The sequence below is a fragment of the Leopardus geoffroyi genome, chromosome X, assembly GCF_018350155.1.
Source record: "Leopardus geoffroyi isolate Oge1 chromosome X, O.geoffroyi_Oge1_pat1.0, whole genome shotgun sequence".
Classification (NCBI taxonomy): Eukaryota; Metazoa; Chordata; class Mammalia; order Carnivora; family Felidae; genus Leopardus; species Leopardus geoffroyi.
The window spans coordinates 14982163-14999622 of record NC_059343.1 but is presented as its reverse complement, the minus strand read 5'-3'; the positions used below and the strand labels follow the sequence as shown (position 1 = coordinate 14999622).

At 37.5% G+C, this 17460-nt stretch overlaps 1 protein-coding gene across 8 annotated transcripts in view; it reads right to left on the bottom strand.

The window, feature by feature from the left end:
• Positions 1-17460, bottom strand: part of CDKL5 (cyclin dependent kinase like 5) — a 216007-nt gene that overhangs the window by 48850 nt on the left and 149697 nt on the right. For all 8 annotated transcript variants that reach the window (XM_045472590.1, XM_045472595.1, XM_045472594.1 and 5 more), the window contains 3 exons: positions 14145-14334; positions 8714-8794; positions 3699-3850 (listed from right to left, as the gene is read on the bottom strand). In XM_045472590.1, the coding sequence (XP_045328546.1) occupies positions 3699-3850; positions 8714-8794; positions 14145-14334 (423 nt within the window). The remainder of the gene's footprint in view (positions 1-3698; positions 3851-8713; positions 8795-14144; positions 14335-17460) is intronic.

Below are 17460 nucleotides of genomic sequence, written 5' to 3'. Positions count from 1 at the left end.
ATGCCTTCCCATTTTCCCAGAGAATCCACTGCTCAGGCATCAAAGGTTAAGGGCTTTTTTTCCTGTCCTCCCACCTTTCAGAGTGTTAAAACAAAAAACAAAAAACAAAAAGGGTATCTGATATCAAGCAAGTCTAGAACAGTTGTAGAAGGCTTCATTTCCTAAATGCACTCACTAATCTCTCCCAGTTCAGTCACAAGAACTGCAGCAGAAAATAAGGTCCCTTAAATATGAGCTAACTAGGGGCGCCTGGGTGGCTCAGTCAGTTAAGTGACCAACTCATGATTTCGGCTCAGGTCATGATCTTGTAGTTTTTGAGTTTGAGCCGTGCTGACAGTGTGGAGCCTGCTTGGGATTATCTCTCCCTCTCCCTCTCCCTCTGCCTCTCCGCTCCTTGTCTGCTTGTATGTGTGCTCTCAAAATAAACACATAAACTTTAAAAAAATCTTTAAAAAAATTCGCCAATAGCAGATCCCAGATCTACAAAGAAATTATAAAGAAATGAAAATTTCACTTTCTATTAAATGATGTCAACAGACTCTATCCCCAGATCAATAAGGGGCAGTTAACATATCCTAAAGGCATCAGGTTTTAAACCATCAGTGTCATTTGTCAACTTGTATCTTGGTAACTAAAATATCTTAGCAACTTTTCAAAAACCCAAACAACAATACACAAATAGTCTAACCCATAAATAGATCTACGTGCGTTGGTTATCCTCCATTTACCCAACCTCCAATCTGTTCTCCATTTCTCTCAGCCCCATGCAAGGCCTTAGAAGTCTAATGCTGCCTACTGCATAATCCCGGATCCCTTGCCACCTAACTCCCAGTTGGGCTTAACAGTGCAAGGGGCTGGGTGCTGTCTTCCCTACCCCTTCCCAGCATCAACACCCTAACTCAGATCATAGCTGTGTCTCTCCACATTATAGCTCTCATGGGATGGATCCTTCTGCCTAGCTGCCCTGGGCTCTCATACTCCTACTTCCTCCCCTTTCTCCTTCAGGCGTAAAGATGGTAATAGCAGAGGTAACATATGCAGATGTTGGGCAATGTCCGAAGCTCCAAAGAAAACCAGAAAAGGAGTGAGAACAGTGAAGACAACCGCTAGAGCTTTTTGAAACTGTTGGAAAACACTGCTCTCAAAGTAGAGCATAAACCTACATGTTAGGAAGAACCTATTCATAGCAATGTAAGATACAATTTCTAATGTGAAAAGGAAGGCTATAATGTTAAGGTAGAAACATTTATGAAAGAGTTAGGTTTCCCATAAAAGTACAAAGAGCCTAAACTGCTATTCTGAAAGCTTCTCTTAGTATTAATTTGAAGCCATTGAGCTTTGCACATAATTCTCAAGTAGAAAGGGCATCAAATTGTCTTCAAATTGGAGTTCTGCCAAAGCACAACAATAAAAAACTGCTCCGAAAATTCCATAGATCTCTTTGGCACACAACTGTAAGGAATCTGTGTTAAACTGCCAAGCACTTAAGAGGATTTTATATATAAACCCTTCTGAGATGGCTGGCAGGATAGATAATCTCTTTAGTTAAAATAACTTTTCAAAATAAACATCCAAGATGCAAAGCTACATTTTTATGGAGAAGGTTGGTGAGGCAGAAGTAGTGAGAGGGCAGGGCAGACTGAAGTACCATCCCATCATGTCCAAGGGAAGCAGAAGCTCAGGACCGTCTGAAGGAGACTTAGGCAGGGGCAAGGTAATGCATGGGTCCACTGCCTTTTCTACAGAGATATGAACTTGGACAACAGAAGACAAGGTGTGTCAATGTGTCTTGGGGACGAGGCAGGGGAATAGATAAGTGGCAGCCAATGTGCTATGATGCTGTGAACACCTCTACAATAGTGCTGGGAAGTCCGAGTTAGCCATGGTTTGGGTAGAATTAGTGTCCCCAACGAGAAGGGATTCCATAGTGAAAATATGAACCATAGACAAGCGGAGTTCGAAAAGGACATTTCCAGATACATGCAAATTGAGCTGAGATCATTCCTAGAGAAACCACTTAGGCCCTTTTCTTTAAAATTCTATACAATGTTAAAATCCAAAAAAACCAAATTCTTCCAGAGATTTTATTTACTGCTAATTTCTATTCTGGTCTACCTCAAAAGAAGATTTGGGCAAACTCCTTAAAGACCCATATAAACCATATCCTCATCACCACACACATCCTCCTGGACAGATTCCTAAAGCAGTTTCCCAAGGACAGCCTCGGATCCCCACCGGGGATCTCTCAAGGCCATGAGAGGACAAATACACAGGCCCCCTTTCATGGTATGGGTTATACCATTAATTACTAGAGCATGAAGCAAAAATTTATCATCTGTCTACTGAAATTTACATCACTGGGGTCCTTTTTCTTTGAAAATGTAAACTAGGGGAATCAAGTGATAATTAAGGTAGAAGAAAGACAAAAGCACTTGAATGAGGAGTGATCCCAGATAAGACACAGGCATAATGTGAACTTCCTAAATGCAAAGGAGCAACTAAATGATGAATATTATTCCTTAGTGTGCTAAAATCTCATGGAAACAAACAAAGTGAACACAAACTTGATTAAACAGAATTTGAATCTGCTCTCAGGTCTCCTTGGGGCGGGGGGGGGGGGGGGGTGGGGGGAACAATATAGGATAAGTGGTTACTGCCAATTCATGGATATGCTCACAGATCTTGAAAAAGTAGCAGGTTTGGGACTTTCAAAATTCCAATAGATTAAGAACAATTGTTCTATGTGGAGAGAAAACTGCGGTAAAATGAGAAAAATTTATATTCAAAAAGCTTCGTATTAAGAATTATCATTTTCTGTTTCTCTTTTGACAGTAGATGAGATAAACTATTTCCTATCTTCCAGAATCTGAACAATAGCAGATGACAAGACCAGCTTCTTGGGAGAGGAAGGAAGCTATCCCCACCCTAACTCCCTACCCCATGACACCCGGAAAATAGTTTCTTTTTAAAGATTATGCTAAAAAAAATTATTTTAAGAAGCACCAATTTTAATCACTATCTACCAAACTGACTTTACTATTTCCATATTCTTATTCTTATGAAAAAAGAACTCTTCAACTCAACGATTAAAAGAGCAACAGGGGCACCTGGCTGGCTCAGTTGGAAAAGCGTGTGATTCTTGATCTCAGGGACATGAGTTTGAGCCCCACGTTGGGAGTAGAGATCACTTAAAAATAAATAAAATCTTTAAAAATAATGAAAAATAAAAAATAAACAAAAGAGCAACAAAAACACAAGACCTTTCTAATAGAGTAAAACCTACTTGGTTCCGTTGCAAAGACTGTCCTAGGTGACTTCCTACCCACTTGTGTTTGGCATCCTCTTCTCCCTGAGATCCCTTTACCCTCACCTACTCTTTTTCCTCCAAGCATCACACCTGAGTCCCAGATACACAGACTCTTGTAGCTCATGAAGCTAGAAATCCTCTTAGTTGCTAACCCATGCTATCTTTCCCAGAAAATGCATAGGTTTCCATAATATACTTGGTTAAGAAAGTCTTTAAGACCCACACAACTCTTTAATTGTGGTTCTGAATCATGTAATAAGCATAAGGAAGATATTTTTGAATAAAGAGGGCTTTCCTTCTTTTCTCTAATTGCATCATTTAAGCAGCCACCTCCTCCACCTACGTGTAAGACCAACGCTGCATCTGTATTTCCTTAAAAGGGAATATTTACCTATTAGACAAAGTGCTGCTTTCCACGTGGTAAGGTTTTCTTTTTGCTGACCTTGAAGGGGAGCGATCCAAAAGCCTCTGGGTTTGAAATGTAGGGTGATTCAAACACTGTTCTGTCAGGTATCTGTCAGCTGGGTCCAACTTCAGTAAATTCTTAGGAAATAAAGTTAGGATTTAAAAGAACATTATAAAGTCAAATTTAAATTGTAATAAAAACCTTATTTATTTTCTTATAAAAGAAATGCATGGTCATTGCAGAATATCTAGCAAACACAGTTTAGTCCAAAAAATGTTTTTAAAAATCTATCTATCTAAATTACCAATTAATTTTACTATTGTCTTCTGGGAATAAGCCTTCTCAGCCCTTGTTTTGAATATCATACATACATATTTTTTAAATAAAATCTGGCTCATGTTATACATATAAGTTTTGGATCCTGCACTTTTCAATTACTAATAAAAAACATTCTTTAAAACATAATTTAAACATTTTTAGTATATTTTGCAAATATATATATTCACATGAAAGAATATACATTCATTTTTCTCCTGTCCCCCTCCTGGGAGGCAGCCCATGTTACTGGTTTCTTGTGCATCCTTTCCATAGACACAGTATCTCTATAAGTTCCTTTTATTTTACCCAAATAGTAGCAGACACACAATGGCCTATACTTAGCTTTCTTTACAATGGACGTTAGATCTTAACAGGTCATTCCATATCGGTTAAAAGCTTTAACTCTATGGATATACCTTAGGTTGTTTTTATCAATTTCCTAATGATAAATATTTTGGTTGCTTCTTTTATCTTATTATTATGAACAATACTGCAACAAATAACTTTACAATATTTTTAAATGACTGAAGAAGTTTATGGTATGGATGGGATGTACCATCATTTATTTCGTCTCCTCCTATTGGACATTTAGATGGCTGCCGCTTTTTCACTATTATAATTAATGCTAAGATAAACACCTGAAATCCTTGCATTCATCCACGATCTCTTTCATAGGATACAGTCCTACAGATGGAATTGGTAACTATGCAAACTTTTAAGGATTATTTTCTATGTGTTGCCAAATCAACCCCTAGGGAGGTTGTCTAAAACGATACTCCTCAGCATGTGAGAATCTACCAATTTCCTGGCACCTGCATCAACAATAGGCATCATCCTTTTTTTCGTTTTTTTTATTTTAAGTACTTGTAAACTAGAGATTTAAAAAATGGTATCTAGAGCCACCTGGGTGGCTCAGTAGGTTAAGTGTCTGACTTTGGCTCAGGTCATGATCTCACAGTTTGTGAGTTCAAGCCCCACGTCGAGCTCTGTGCTGACAGCTCAGAGCCTGGAGCCTACTTCAAATTCTGTGTCTCCATCCGCCCCCCCCCCTCTCAAAAATAAATTAACATTAAAAAAATTTTTTTTAAGTGGTATCTCATAGCTGTTTTAATTTACATCTGTGATTACTAATGAGGTTGAATATTTTTATGTTTTTTGGTTATGTATATTCCTTCTTTTCTTACTTTTCTATTTGTATATCTATCCTAATTTGTAAGTGTTCTTTATATATTACGGTAGCTAATCCTTTTATGTTGCACATAGATGTTTTAACAACTAAAATGCTTTCTTCTAATATTATTTATCTAATTAGTAATTGGACAAGCTTTTAAAAGGTGAATCATTATAAAAACTGATTTTTGTTGGCAAATTAAGCAATTACATAAAACATAAACCATAATACCTAACACAATTCAATAGAGTACACTGGAATTTGCTGTGATGACATTCTTACAGCAAATTTCAGCAGCAGCATTCTCCCTCAGATACGGGAAGAATGTTGAAATTCCAGCATTCCCAAATCCATCTCTAGGCTACTTTCATTGGTTTTTCCCACAGTTAATCTCTTTTGATTCACTGTTGAACAGTGAGAGCAAACTCAGATTTGCTTCCAGTAAGCCAAAATTCAATTTCAGACAACCGTCTTTAACCTAGCACCACAGAAAATTTGAATTCTGATCCTATCACACACTGAAACATTCACTTTGGGTCAAAAGATTCTAGTAACCCACACCACCGCTTACATGCAAGTGGATTGACATTCATGTTAACTCAGACACAATTCTATAATTATCTCAATTCCTTCTTCTTCTTCAGAAAATACAAAAACTGTGGAGGTATATAAAATGATTTTGGTCTCACTGGCAGTTAAAACAGTTAACATCGAAGTTGGCTCCTGAGCAGTATTTTCAATTAGAAGTACATATGACTTTTCACAAACCAAATATCTACTAGCACCAACATACTATTTTAAGATTATCAACTGTAGAAATTACTGCATATACACACAAAGAACAAATTTTATATTTATAAATACAGCTGTTAATTTTCAAATTACCCAAAAGGAAGAGGTCATCAATAAGAAAGTATAAAACTTACTGAGTAAATAGTTTCAAAACTCAGTATTTGGGGGTAAAAAAACCCAACATTTTTAAAAACTAAAATAGAGTCCACATAAATTATTTTAGGTTAGATTAATTCTGGTAACTTGTATCTCCCCTAAAATGGCTAATAGGTATAAACAGATGCAGGATGAGATGGCCAAAATGAATAAATCTGCTTTAGGGAACAGCATAGAGGATATAGGTCTTCATGAAAGGATAAATGATGTTATTTACTTGTCAAATTCACTTTAAAAATAGCTAAAAGACAAAAGGAATAATTGTATTTATATAATACTCAGTAACAAGGTGATATCATTCTTTGCTACAAGAACTCAGAATTATGGTTCTCAGGAGTGGGGAGGGGCAGGAGTATAGAGCCAGGGAGAGGGTCATGAAGAGGCTTCTGGGTGTTAATATTTTCTATACCTCAATCTTGATGTGGTTACATGGATATGTTTACATTATAAAAAAATAACCGAAATGTATACATAATTTGCATACCTTATGAATATACATTCCAATAAAAATATTTACTTAATGTTAAAGAAATCTGAGGCTAAACATATTAAATAAACAGGAATTGGGCTGTTTAACTTCCAAATTGGTACAAATACAGAAAGATTCAGGTTTCCTTCATACTTTTATCTGCTATATTTTAACAGGTACCAGACGAATATTTGGTAATTACATTTGGTAACAATTTAACAAAGTTCAATTATTTTAAAAAAACAGACAAAAGCCAGACAACATGAAATTATATTTAATTCAGTTCTTCTACTTTATCCTATTTACATTTTTTTATTAAAAAAATTTTTTTTAAGGTTTATTTTTGAGAAAGAGAGACAGAGGCAGAGCATAAGTGGGGGAGGGGCAGAGAGAGAGGGAGACACAGAATCTGAAGCAGGCTCTGGGCTCCCAGCTGTCAGCACAGAGCCCAATGAAGGGCTCGAACTCAGGAGCCTCAAGATCATGACCTGAGCTGAAGTCGGACACTTAACGGACTGAGCCACCCAGGCGCCCCTTATTTACATTTTTTAAGTTACCAAATCATTAAGCCCTGATAAATAAATACTGATTGTGTCAAAGAACATACTGACAAAATCCGACTGATTTAAGAGACAATTTATGCCTAATTAACGTGAAAGAGACTTGAGGGCTATCTTTTTAATAGCATCTCTCAATCGGTGTTCAGAAGAACAGCAGTACTGTAGAGTTGTAGTTTTTTTTTTAAGTATTCAGCATTTAATTAAATTTGGGAAATGTTGAGCGAGACAGAAATGCTTCTTCACTATGAGATTTTTGAAAGCCTTTATAAGTTAATGAATATTATCTCTACAAAAGGTTATGTGGTATGTGGCCTTTCCAAAAGCCATGCCCCCCACCCCACAGCCCCCACACCAGTCTGTACAGTGTTCCTTAGGAGAGAGATGAACATAATTTAAAGCACAGCAAAGTTCTGAGAATGCTGCTCAGCAATTTTCAACTGTGCTAAGTATACCTTTAAAGACTATGCACAGTGTAATCTTTCTGATTTTGAACAATTAAGTAAATGGGTATAAAATAAAAATGCTCCATTAACAAATGTTTTTTGAAGGTCTACTATCAAACAACCAGCACCTGCTTATGCACTGGCTGGCTGCAATGAAAGCTAGAGAAATAGGAGAAACTAGTTCTTGCTCAAGGGGCTGTCTACTGGGAAAGAAAACCTTGAACAAAAAACTGTGAGAATGCTTCCAGGAGTCCAGAGCAGGAAAACCTTCGGGACAGGGGCGCAAGCATGAGAAGGTATGCTCAGGTGTGGTAGGAGCAGTGATCCTGCTGCGTCAAAAAGGGTCAGAAAGAGCCTCTCCATCAGGGACAGAAGAGGCCAAATTTGAAAAAGGGCAGAACTACGTTCACTGACAAAATAATCTTATGAGAGGCCTTAAAGATCACGTTAAAAAAGTCAGAACTTCTTTTCTTTCAACATTCATTTTAAAATTTGTTTTTAAACTTTATGCCTGAGCAGCTCTTCAATGCTGAATAAATTTTTACATTATTTATCATTTATGTTTAAACTGTTTTTATTCTAGGGGCGCCTGGGTAGCTTAGTCGGTTAAGTGTCCGACTTCAGCTCAGGTCACGATCCCTCGGTTTGTGGGTTCGAGCCCTGCATCGGGCTCTGTGCTGACAGCTCAGAGCCTGGAGCCTTCTTCAGATTCTGTGTTTCCCTCTCTCTCTGCCCCTCCCCTGCTTGTGCTCTGTTTGTCTGTCTGTCTGTCTCTCTCTCTCTCTCTCTCCTTTCTTTCTCTCTCAAAAATAAATAAACATAAAAAAAATTAAATTGTTTTTATTCTACCCATTTTAGGCATACGATTGAGGTATCTCATGGTCCTGTCTAGATGGAAAGTTACCATACCGGGTACTGCTGCTATTTTAAATAAACTGCATGTTTTTAACATAACATAGTCCCCCATGATTCACTATTATGCACTATTAACAAAATGTATGGTATTTCACAAAAGCAGGCTCCGGTCACATGCAGACAAAAAAAACCCCACAAACCAAAAGACATTTTATAGAGACATCAACTTGTCCCACCTTCATTAAGTCAAGTAAGACGCTATTTAAAATTCCAAGGTATCTTCTCTCCAATGTCTGAGGATGATTAACAGCTGGAAACTGTAAGAATGACACAAGAGGAGAGTTAGCACAGGGAAGGGAATGTGTGTGCATGTGCTGTGAGCACCGGCAAAGGCAGCAAAAGAACAGGAGTTTCTGCCCTAGTGCCAAAGTCAAGTTTATTTTATCTATTAGTTTTGTGGCTATGTATTTGAGGTATGGGTTAATAGGACCAGGTGCTAAATAATGGGAAAATTCGCAGGTGAAAGACGGTATTAAATCTAGTCAATGAAGCATGTAAAATAAACCTAACTATAAAATTTTGAGACTGTATTTATACAGTTTATACAGTACTGTCTGTTTATACAATTTAGTTACAATATAGTTTATACAGAATTTGCTTACAGAGACAATTCTTAAGCCTTTTTTACAACATCATTTACTCCTGAAAATTAGAGAAGTTAAAAAAAAAAGAAAAAGAAAAAGAGGAAAAGGCAGAGAGGCCAGGGCCTGAAAGGCCACAGAAATAAAAATAGTGAATTTGGACCCACGTTCTATCATTGCTTTTAAAATACTCTTTTAATGACCTGTTTTCAATTCCTTCCTTTATATAAGTTGGAACAGAAAGCAAAGAGGCTCCTAAGTTAACAAATGAATTTTTAAATAAAATGAGGGAAGAAGTCACATTTATTTAGGTGCTCTGTCCTCTCTGCCACCTCACATTCTGCATTATCCAAGTGGATGAGAAAGTATTAGAGCCCAATACCATGTACTCTCTTGCAATGGGAAGGCTACTTTGCTTTCAATACATATTTCCTTTATACCAACATAACATTTCAAAGTACTGGAATCTGTAAACATGTTAAAATAAGTGGATGGGAGGACTAGTTATGGAGGAAAACTCAAACAAGGCACTTAAGTAGTGATTATGACATTATCTGCATACTGTGCTAGCTACGGCAGGAGATACAGCATATGGGTCAGACCTAAACCTCGCACTTAAGCAACCCACAGTCTGGCTGGAACAGCACTCAGCACTGAAATGTGCAGCCAAAAATTCTATTTGAAGCTCAGAGAAAGGAGAGACCAAGGTGGTTTGCAGCTGGAGGAAAAAATGAATCCACAGATAATATTTGAAGTAATTTTTGAAAGATAAGAAAAATGGGAGGACAGAGAAAAGTAGGACAGCACCCCAGATAGAGGAAGTGGAAGGAATAACATGAACTTAACACAGACACACAGGCAATAACCTATAAGTGATTACGGAGGGAAGTGATGCTATACAAGGCATTTTAGCAATTCTTATTTTAGAGATGAAGAAGGTGACACTCACAAAGTTCAAATAACTGGTTCAAGGCAAGTTACGTAATTAAAAAGCAGAACTAATATTTGCACCCAGGGCTGTAATCCAAACCCACACTCTTTCTGAACCTAGGCACCTCTCTCAAGAGAGGTACAGAGGTTCTTGTGGATGTTGTTGGAACATTGAATATCAGCCCAAAGAGAGACACACCTGTCACGCTGTGATAAACAACTAGGTACTGCTACATTTTAGTTAATATTTTGCTTATGAGGTCTATCTTATGCTACCAGATATCCCTTTTTTCCTCCAGAAGTAACATTTCACTGGTAAGAAAATTATTGCAGAGTCAAAAGGTATCAAAAATATTATGATAAAAAAATGACCAAACTCCTAAGTTTAAAAAATTACTTTATGTGCTTTTGAATGAAACCTATTCTCATGTGATGATAATTCCACAAATAACCAAAACCCAACCACAGAAGTTTAAATTATATCCCAATGAGTAGCCAGTCTCCCTCCCTCCCTCCCTTCCTTCCTATTTGAGTACTGCTTTCCTGACCACTTATTATGTACAAGGCACTGGTATGGGCATTTTACATATAACATTTCATCTTCACAACAGCTCCATCGGATAGTACTTCTTTTATCAGCATTTTATACATGAAGAACACAGGCACAAGAAACTTGCCGAAGTCATTCACGTAGTAAATATGGAGTCGGGCTTTGATCCCCAGCAGTCTAACTCCAAGAGTCTATGCCCTAGACTATGGGACATCAATTGCTAACTTTTTCAAAATAAAGCATACCATTAGAGCAATATCTTGCCGGCTTTCCCATCTCTACACAACTGAATCAAAATGCCAGTAACAGCAGACTGGTCACTGTTGAGTTTGTTTCAAGGAAGTGACAGGTCACACGCCCTACATGCTTAGCTATCTGTCACAGATATTCTCCAACAAAATGACATTTCCCTCAAATTGCTAAACCTCCAGAAAGATTAAGCTAATTTAGCTAAAACACCACAAACACTTTCAGACTAAATTGTAAAAATATTAAGGTTTATTTAAAAATGTCACGGAAGCAGCAATTTCTCTGAAGGTTATTTATAAGCAGTGTTGTCATGTGCTATCTAGCATTTTACAGATACTATTTAGTGAGGAGGTCTGTGAACAAAAAGGACCACACACAAATGAGGAAAAGATATCCTTTGTTTGGCCTATCTAATCCAAATGCTCTTCATTCTTCAGTATCCATTACAAATTTCAAATCTTCCATACATCTTTCTCTAGTGAATCCAGACAACTATGATTTCTAACTTGCCAGAATGTTTAATACTCTCATGGTCTCAACTATCTTGAGAGATGTATCAGGAAACAGTACAATGCAGTAAGAATGAGGTACTTTATTATATACCATGCTTTATTATAAGTTATGCTGCTTTCCGATTATTTCATGCACAAACATCTTAATTCTTCAGCTAGTCTGTAAGTTATTAAGGCCAGGTACCATGACACATCTGTTTACACGCTCTTTGGAAAATCCAGCAAGGAGCCTCTTTAACCAGGCAAAGACCAGGCAGCCAGCAGGCCAAGCTTGATGTTCCAGAAGTTAATGTTAAAATCCCGAGGTCAAATATTCAATCGTTCAATACCATTCAACCTTGTAGGCACTATGGTAGATGTGTGGTGAATATGATGGTGGATGGGAGAGTTCGTTTCCTCGAGGAGTTCATCAGGTCAGTGAAGATACATTTTTTTTTTTTTTGAAAACATCTATTTAAAAGCAACTGCAACAAATGCTACAAAGGTGACACGACCACAGTGCTACCGCAGTACAGAATGGGGAGTCACCCACTCCCTGGGGGAGTCTAGAAAGGCTTCCCGTAGGGAGCACACTTGACCTCAGTCTCAGGGAGGGAGGAGGAAGAGCTGTGTAGGAAGTAGAGCAAGTACTGGGAGCATCACAGAAATAAAAATACAGCACTGTAGAAGCAACACGTCAAGGAATTGGTGAGAAGTTCAATATGGCTGACAAGTAGGGAGCAGTGGTGGAAATGAGTTGGAGACAAGGCTGGAGGGCTAAGAGCAAGGGGTTCTTAATGCTACCCTAAGGAGTTTAAATGAAAGCAATCCTGTAGAGGCTTCTTAACACCAAGGAGAGAGAACTGAATGTGTAGCTTGAGGGAAGATTCTTCCAAAAGCAATGTAAAAAGACTGAAGGGAAGACGGAAAGCCGGAGAGACGCATTTAGGAATGGTTGTCAACAGTGCAGGTAACAGATGCTATGGGCAAAAGAAGCATTAGAAATGGAGAGAAGGGAAATACAGTTGAGCTTGAGATGTGATGACACAAACTGGCTCAATCGATTGATCAAATATTCACTCAGTCCCTAACAAGATGTGCTGGGCTCTGCTATAGGTGCTGGAAATACGGGGATAAAATAGGTAATTTCTGCCACTGGGGAGCTTATACTCCAGTAGTTGAGAACTAGCCAGATAATAATTAACAAGTAAACAACACGACTACATCCTAGGAAGATAAGTGCTAGGAGGGAAAACAGCAGGATTGTGTGCTATGGGAGACACTAGGAAGAGGGAGGGGCAGTACGTTGGGGGCATGAGAGAAGGGGCATTCTTGGAGCTGAGATTTACAAAGTGAGAAGGGGCCACACAACAGAAGCACCTTCCCAGATGGAGCCACAAATCCCAAATTCACGAAGCTGGAAAAATCTTAAAATGTTTACAGAAGTCAAAGAGAAAGAAAGACAAGCGTGGTAAGAATTTGAAGAGAGAGGAGAACTGAGAAAGGTATGAGCTGAGGTCAGGGATCTAGAAGGGCACGGATCAAGCAAGGGAGATGGACTATAGGAAGGAGTTGGGATGTATCCTCAATAAAACAGCAATTTGTGAATTATGACTTTTTTTCTGAATAGATTTCACTTTCTACTGGACTGAGGATAAGACTTATTTATTATTTCCAGCATCTAGTATAACGAATGTTCAATAACTGTTGAAGTATTTGCATCCTCAATTAACGGTTATAATTTGGCTAATTTTCACCTCACAAAAGCAAAAATAAAAGGAGAAAAGAGAAAATTGCCTCAGAGAACTCAGACATATGAGAGACAGAGAGAGAAGAGAAAGCAGAAAGGAGATGAGGAAGTGTATATGCTCTGTTCATTCATTTCTTCCACAATGAGCCTCACAGGAGCGGGTACGGTGTCGGGCGCTCGTGTGCGAGGAGGGGTGCTCTTTCTTCAAAGTGAAACGAACCAAGGTCCAGAAAGTCAAAGGACAAAAGGAAGCGCTATGCAAATATCAAGGAAACATGGTTTGAGAATCGCATTTGAGAGAAAGAAAGGAAGTGGTGGCAAGCTTATTTTATAGTTGTCACAATGGTCACCAACTGGCATGTCAGCCCTGAGTAGCTGAAAACTTACAAAGGAGCTTTTGGGGTGGATAGAAGAGAGAAGCAGCCTCTAACACACTACTCTAATAAGGTGCCTCTGCAAGTTGGCGGTCTCTCATCTGGGGAAAGTTTATACTTGAAGACCCTTTTTAGCATATTCTCCACAAACAAGCTTTGTAAAAAGTTAGCAAGTCTAGAAAAGGCTGCCCAAGACAATAGACTAGTTTGAAAAGAAGATGTGATGTTTCACTGTCAACAGACAGACAAGAAATACTTGCTAGAACACAACCTTTAAATCTGTGTAATGCAGGTACTCATAGTCTTCCTCAAATCATTACAAATTTGTTTGCGTAAATAAGAATCATTTATACATTTGTATATCTTTGGGGGATGCTTAATATTGTAGACAAACATTCTGAGATAACCAAAGTTTAGAATATAATAATGCATATGCTAGAAGAGGTTTTAAAAATTTGGAGCTTATAAATTAGGAAAAACATTAGCAACTTCCACTTTCAGACTACTTTAAAAAATTCACAAATATTATATAAGTTTCAAAAATATTATAATGGGGATTATAAACATTGTAATGGGAAAGGGACTAGTATTCAGTGGATGGCTTAGCATTCCATTGTGTAATGAACAATGATTTAAATACTGCTATATTGATTCCATCTGGAGTTTTAGTAAAGCCTCTTACCCGGAGCCCATGGAATCGAGGATTACTGTAGAAGAGCTTCATCTGCTCAGATGGAAGTGGTCCTAGCACCTTCTGAATAGTAAAAAGTTGGTCGATTTCACTTTCTCCAGGAAATAAAGGCTGTCCATCACTGAGCTCCCCAAGAATACAGCCCACTGACCACATATCTACGGACTTTCCATAAGGAGCTCTGAAAAGCAATTGGAGAGATTATTTTGGAAAATGAAGAAATATGTTTTAATAATTTCCAAATTATTATGAAAAGATTCATGACTTAAAGCACATTTGTGTCTTTTAAGGAATTAAAAGTGAGGCTGACAAAAGGACTTATGGATATCCAAGTAAAGACTCACAGCACAAGTAAATAAATCTATGCTAATAAAACCATCAGTTTAATAACAATTTAGTTAGTATACACGAAGTTGAAATCTATTCACATCTGGGCATATTTTGAACATGAATGGCTTAATAAACCCTAATACAGTACACATGTCTGATGAGTTAATACTTCACTTGGAAAATGAAATGCTCCCAAGAAATGTATTTAATAGGTAATTATCCTGTAGCTCTCAAAATGTTACAAAGTTAACACCTCATCCATCTTTTGAGTTCAGTCTATTAAAATGTACTACTGACTTACAGGTCTTCTTGAACAACAAACACAGAATAACCTCTGATTGCACAGAGTCACGATTTCAAATACCTAAGAGTGTGCTATGCTCTACTGTATTATTTACCTGAAACTATTTGTACCCTATGTATAGGGGGCTTTATGTGATAACTGTTTGTCTCAAAGCATTTTTGCCCCCATTTCCTTAGGGGTTTACACCTCTCCTCTAGGATCTGAGTTTACCAAAGGGTTTTAGGAGTGTTACTGTTATTAATAAATGGAGGCTATCCGTGAAAATCTAACTTTTCCAAAACAATTTTACATGTATCTAAAGCCAATATCTATAGCCTTAAATCAAATTATATGTGGCAAATTAAGAAACCATATTTTCTTTAGTTTCAAACACAAATAATCCAAGTTTTAAGAAGGCAAAGCCAAAATAAAGGATCTGAAAAAAAATATGGATGAAATTCTAGAATGCTATAATGATATGGCAGTAATACAAAACTTTTAACAAATACTCTAAATGAAAGCAATGTTAACCCCACACAGACTATGTTACTAGGACAATAAATCATTATAACTGTAAGTTGGTATTTTATTTATCTCATGTCCTTCCCACAAAAACCTAAGGACCCTATTAGGAAACTTCACCTAGATTTTTTGGGTAGCTTGTGGGGGAGGGAAGGATACTGACCTTTCTTTAAAAGTGCTAGATGAAGAAACCTATGGACAATCTCTACATACCCAAATTGTGCTATTTTTCTTCTGTCAACGAATTTGAGTAATTTATGCAGCTGGAACTATTTTGAATGTCAAGGACAAAGTTTGAGGAGGTACAAAAATATAAATTCTTAATGTTACCCAAAAATCAACGGATTTCAATGGGACTTTGACACAAATAATATGGTTCTTCAACTAGTACCTGACAATCATTTAATTAGCAATATAGAATTTGGCTCAAATTAGTTGGGAGTCCCCATCTACTTTTGGTAGCTCCCACACATCTCTAAACATAACTGCAGTTTTCTGACAGGTATTATTAGGCAACAAATATTCTCTGAAGGTCTGCCCTAAGGCTGTCCTCAGAATGAACTCCTTGGGGCCATCTTATAGACAAAACTATATTACAAAAAGTCCTCTAGCATACTTGAATCCTCAGATGGTGTTCTAAGAACAATCTACTTCATACTCATTTCTTTGGCAAATCTGTCCAGTAAATTCAAATTTCAATCCCTCCCAAAAGAAAATGGACTATGCATCCCAATGAGTCCAGACAGAGGTACACAGAAAAAGGAACAAAGACAAACATAAAAGAAAATCACTCCTAAAACCAAGTTTAAAAATTAGCACAGAAATCCTAGGGGTGCCTGAGTGGTTCAGTTGATTAAGTGTCCGACTCTTGATTTTGGCTTAGGTCATGATCTCACGGTTCATGAGATCAAGACCCACACTGGGCTCCACGCTCAGCGAAGACCCTGCTTAAGATTCTCTTTCCCTCTCCTTCTGCTTCTGCCCCTCTCTTGCTCTCTCTCTCTCTCTCCAAAAAAATAAATAAAAGATATTCTAAAATCTACCCACACAAAGAGAGATAATAAAGTGACTAACCATCATTTGTTTCCCAGGATAAAGCAAGCTTTTGATTTCAAGAAAAGAGTAAAGCTTTCCATAACTGATATCAATAATTCTTATAGGCTCTATGTCAGCAATGGATCAAGAATCACAACCAGATGGTTGATAGATAGTAGGAAATCAATTGTGAACATAAAAATAAACCTTCAGTAACTTAAACATATAGTCATCATGATCGTCAACAAAAGAAACATAGAAATTTATATTCCTACTATATAAAAAGTAACTTTTAAAAATTAAATTTCTCATGTACCCCAGATACATGTACAACACACTAAAGAGATGAAACCTATAAATAGTGCACCAGTCACCATTACCACCATTTCTAATTCTATTTGTAGAGTGTGCCTTCTCTCTCCATTCTTGGATGGTCCCCAAGAAGGAAATACATCTAGGGAAAATAAGAAAATGCTACAACAAAGGTAAGTAGAGGATTATTAACATAACTATGTGATCGAGTTCAGGAGGATAGGCTCCTTCTGAGGCTCTCAAGTTAAAACAAACTAAAAAGAAAAGAAGAATCTTACCAGAAACCCTATCCTGGTGTTAACAGATGAATTAAAGAGCACTGAAAGTGGAAGGATGGGCACAAAGTGGGTGGATGTGGAGATATTGCTGAGAAAATCAACAGTGCAGTGTGTGTTTGAATAGCCATTTACCATCAAACAGGATTTCTCTATTCAGAAGAAAATTGGCAACTGGTTCGATATTTACATCATGTTTTTAGCAAAGTGGTTAAATATAAGAGATACTTGGTAAGTGTTTGTTGAATAAATGAACGAAGGAATGAACAAACCAACCGACAGGCAGAATGTGGAACTCCTCTTAATGTGGAAGATTATTAGCAAAGGTGGAGGCAATAATTCCTCCTATTTCTGTAACTGTGCCACTCCTCCCATGAAGATGTGGAGTTTATTTCTCCATCCCTTGAATCAGGGCTTGGCCATGTAATGTGTTTTGGTCAGTGAGGCAAAAGTCATGCAATCAGAGGCCTGAAAACCACTTTTGCTTTGGGGCTTGCCCAAAAACAAGCAAAATTCTTGCTGCGGGGAGTTTTTCTGTTCTCACGTGAAG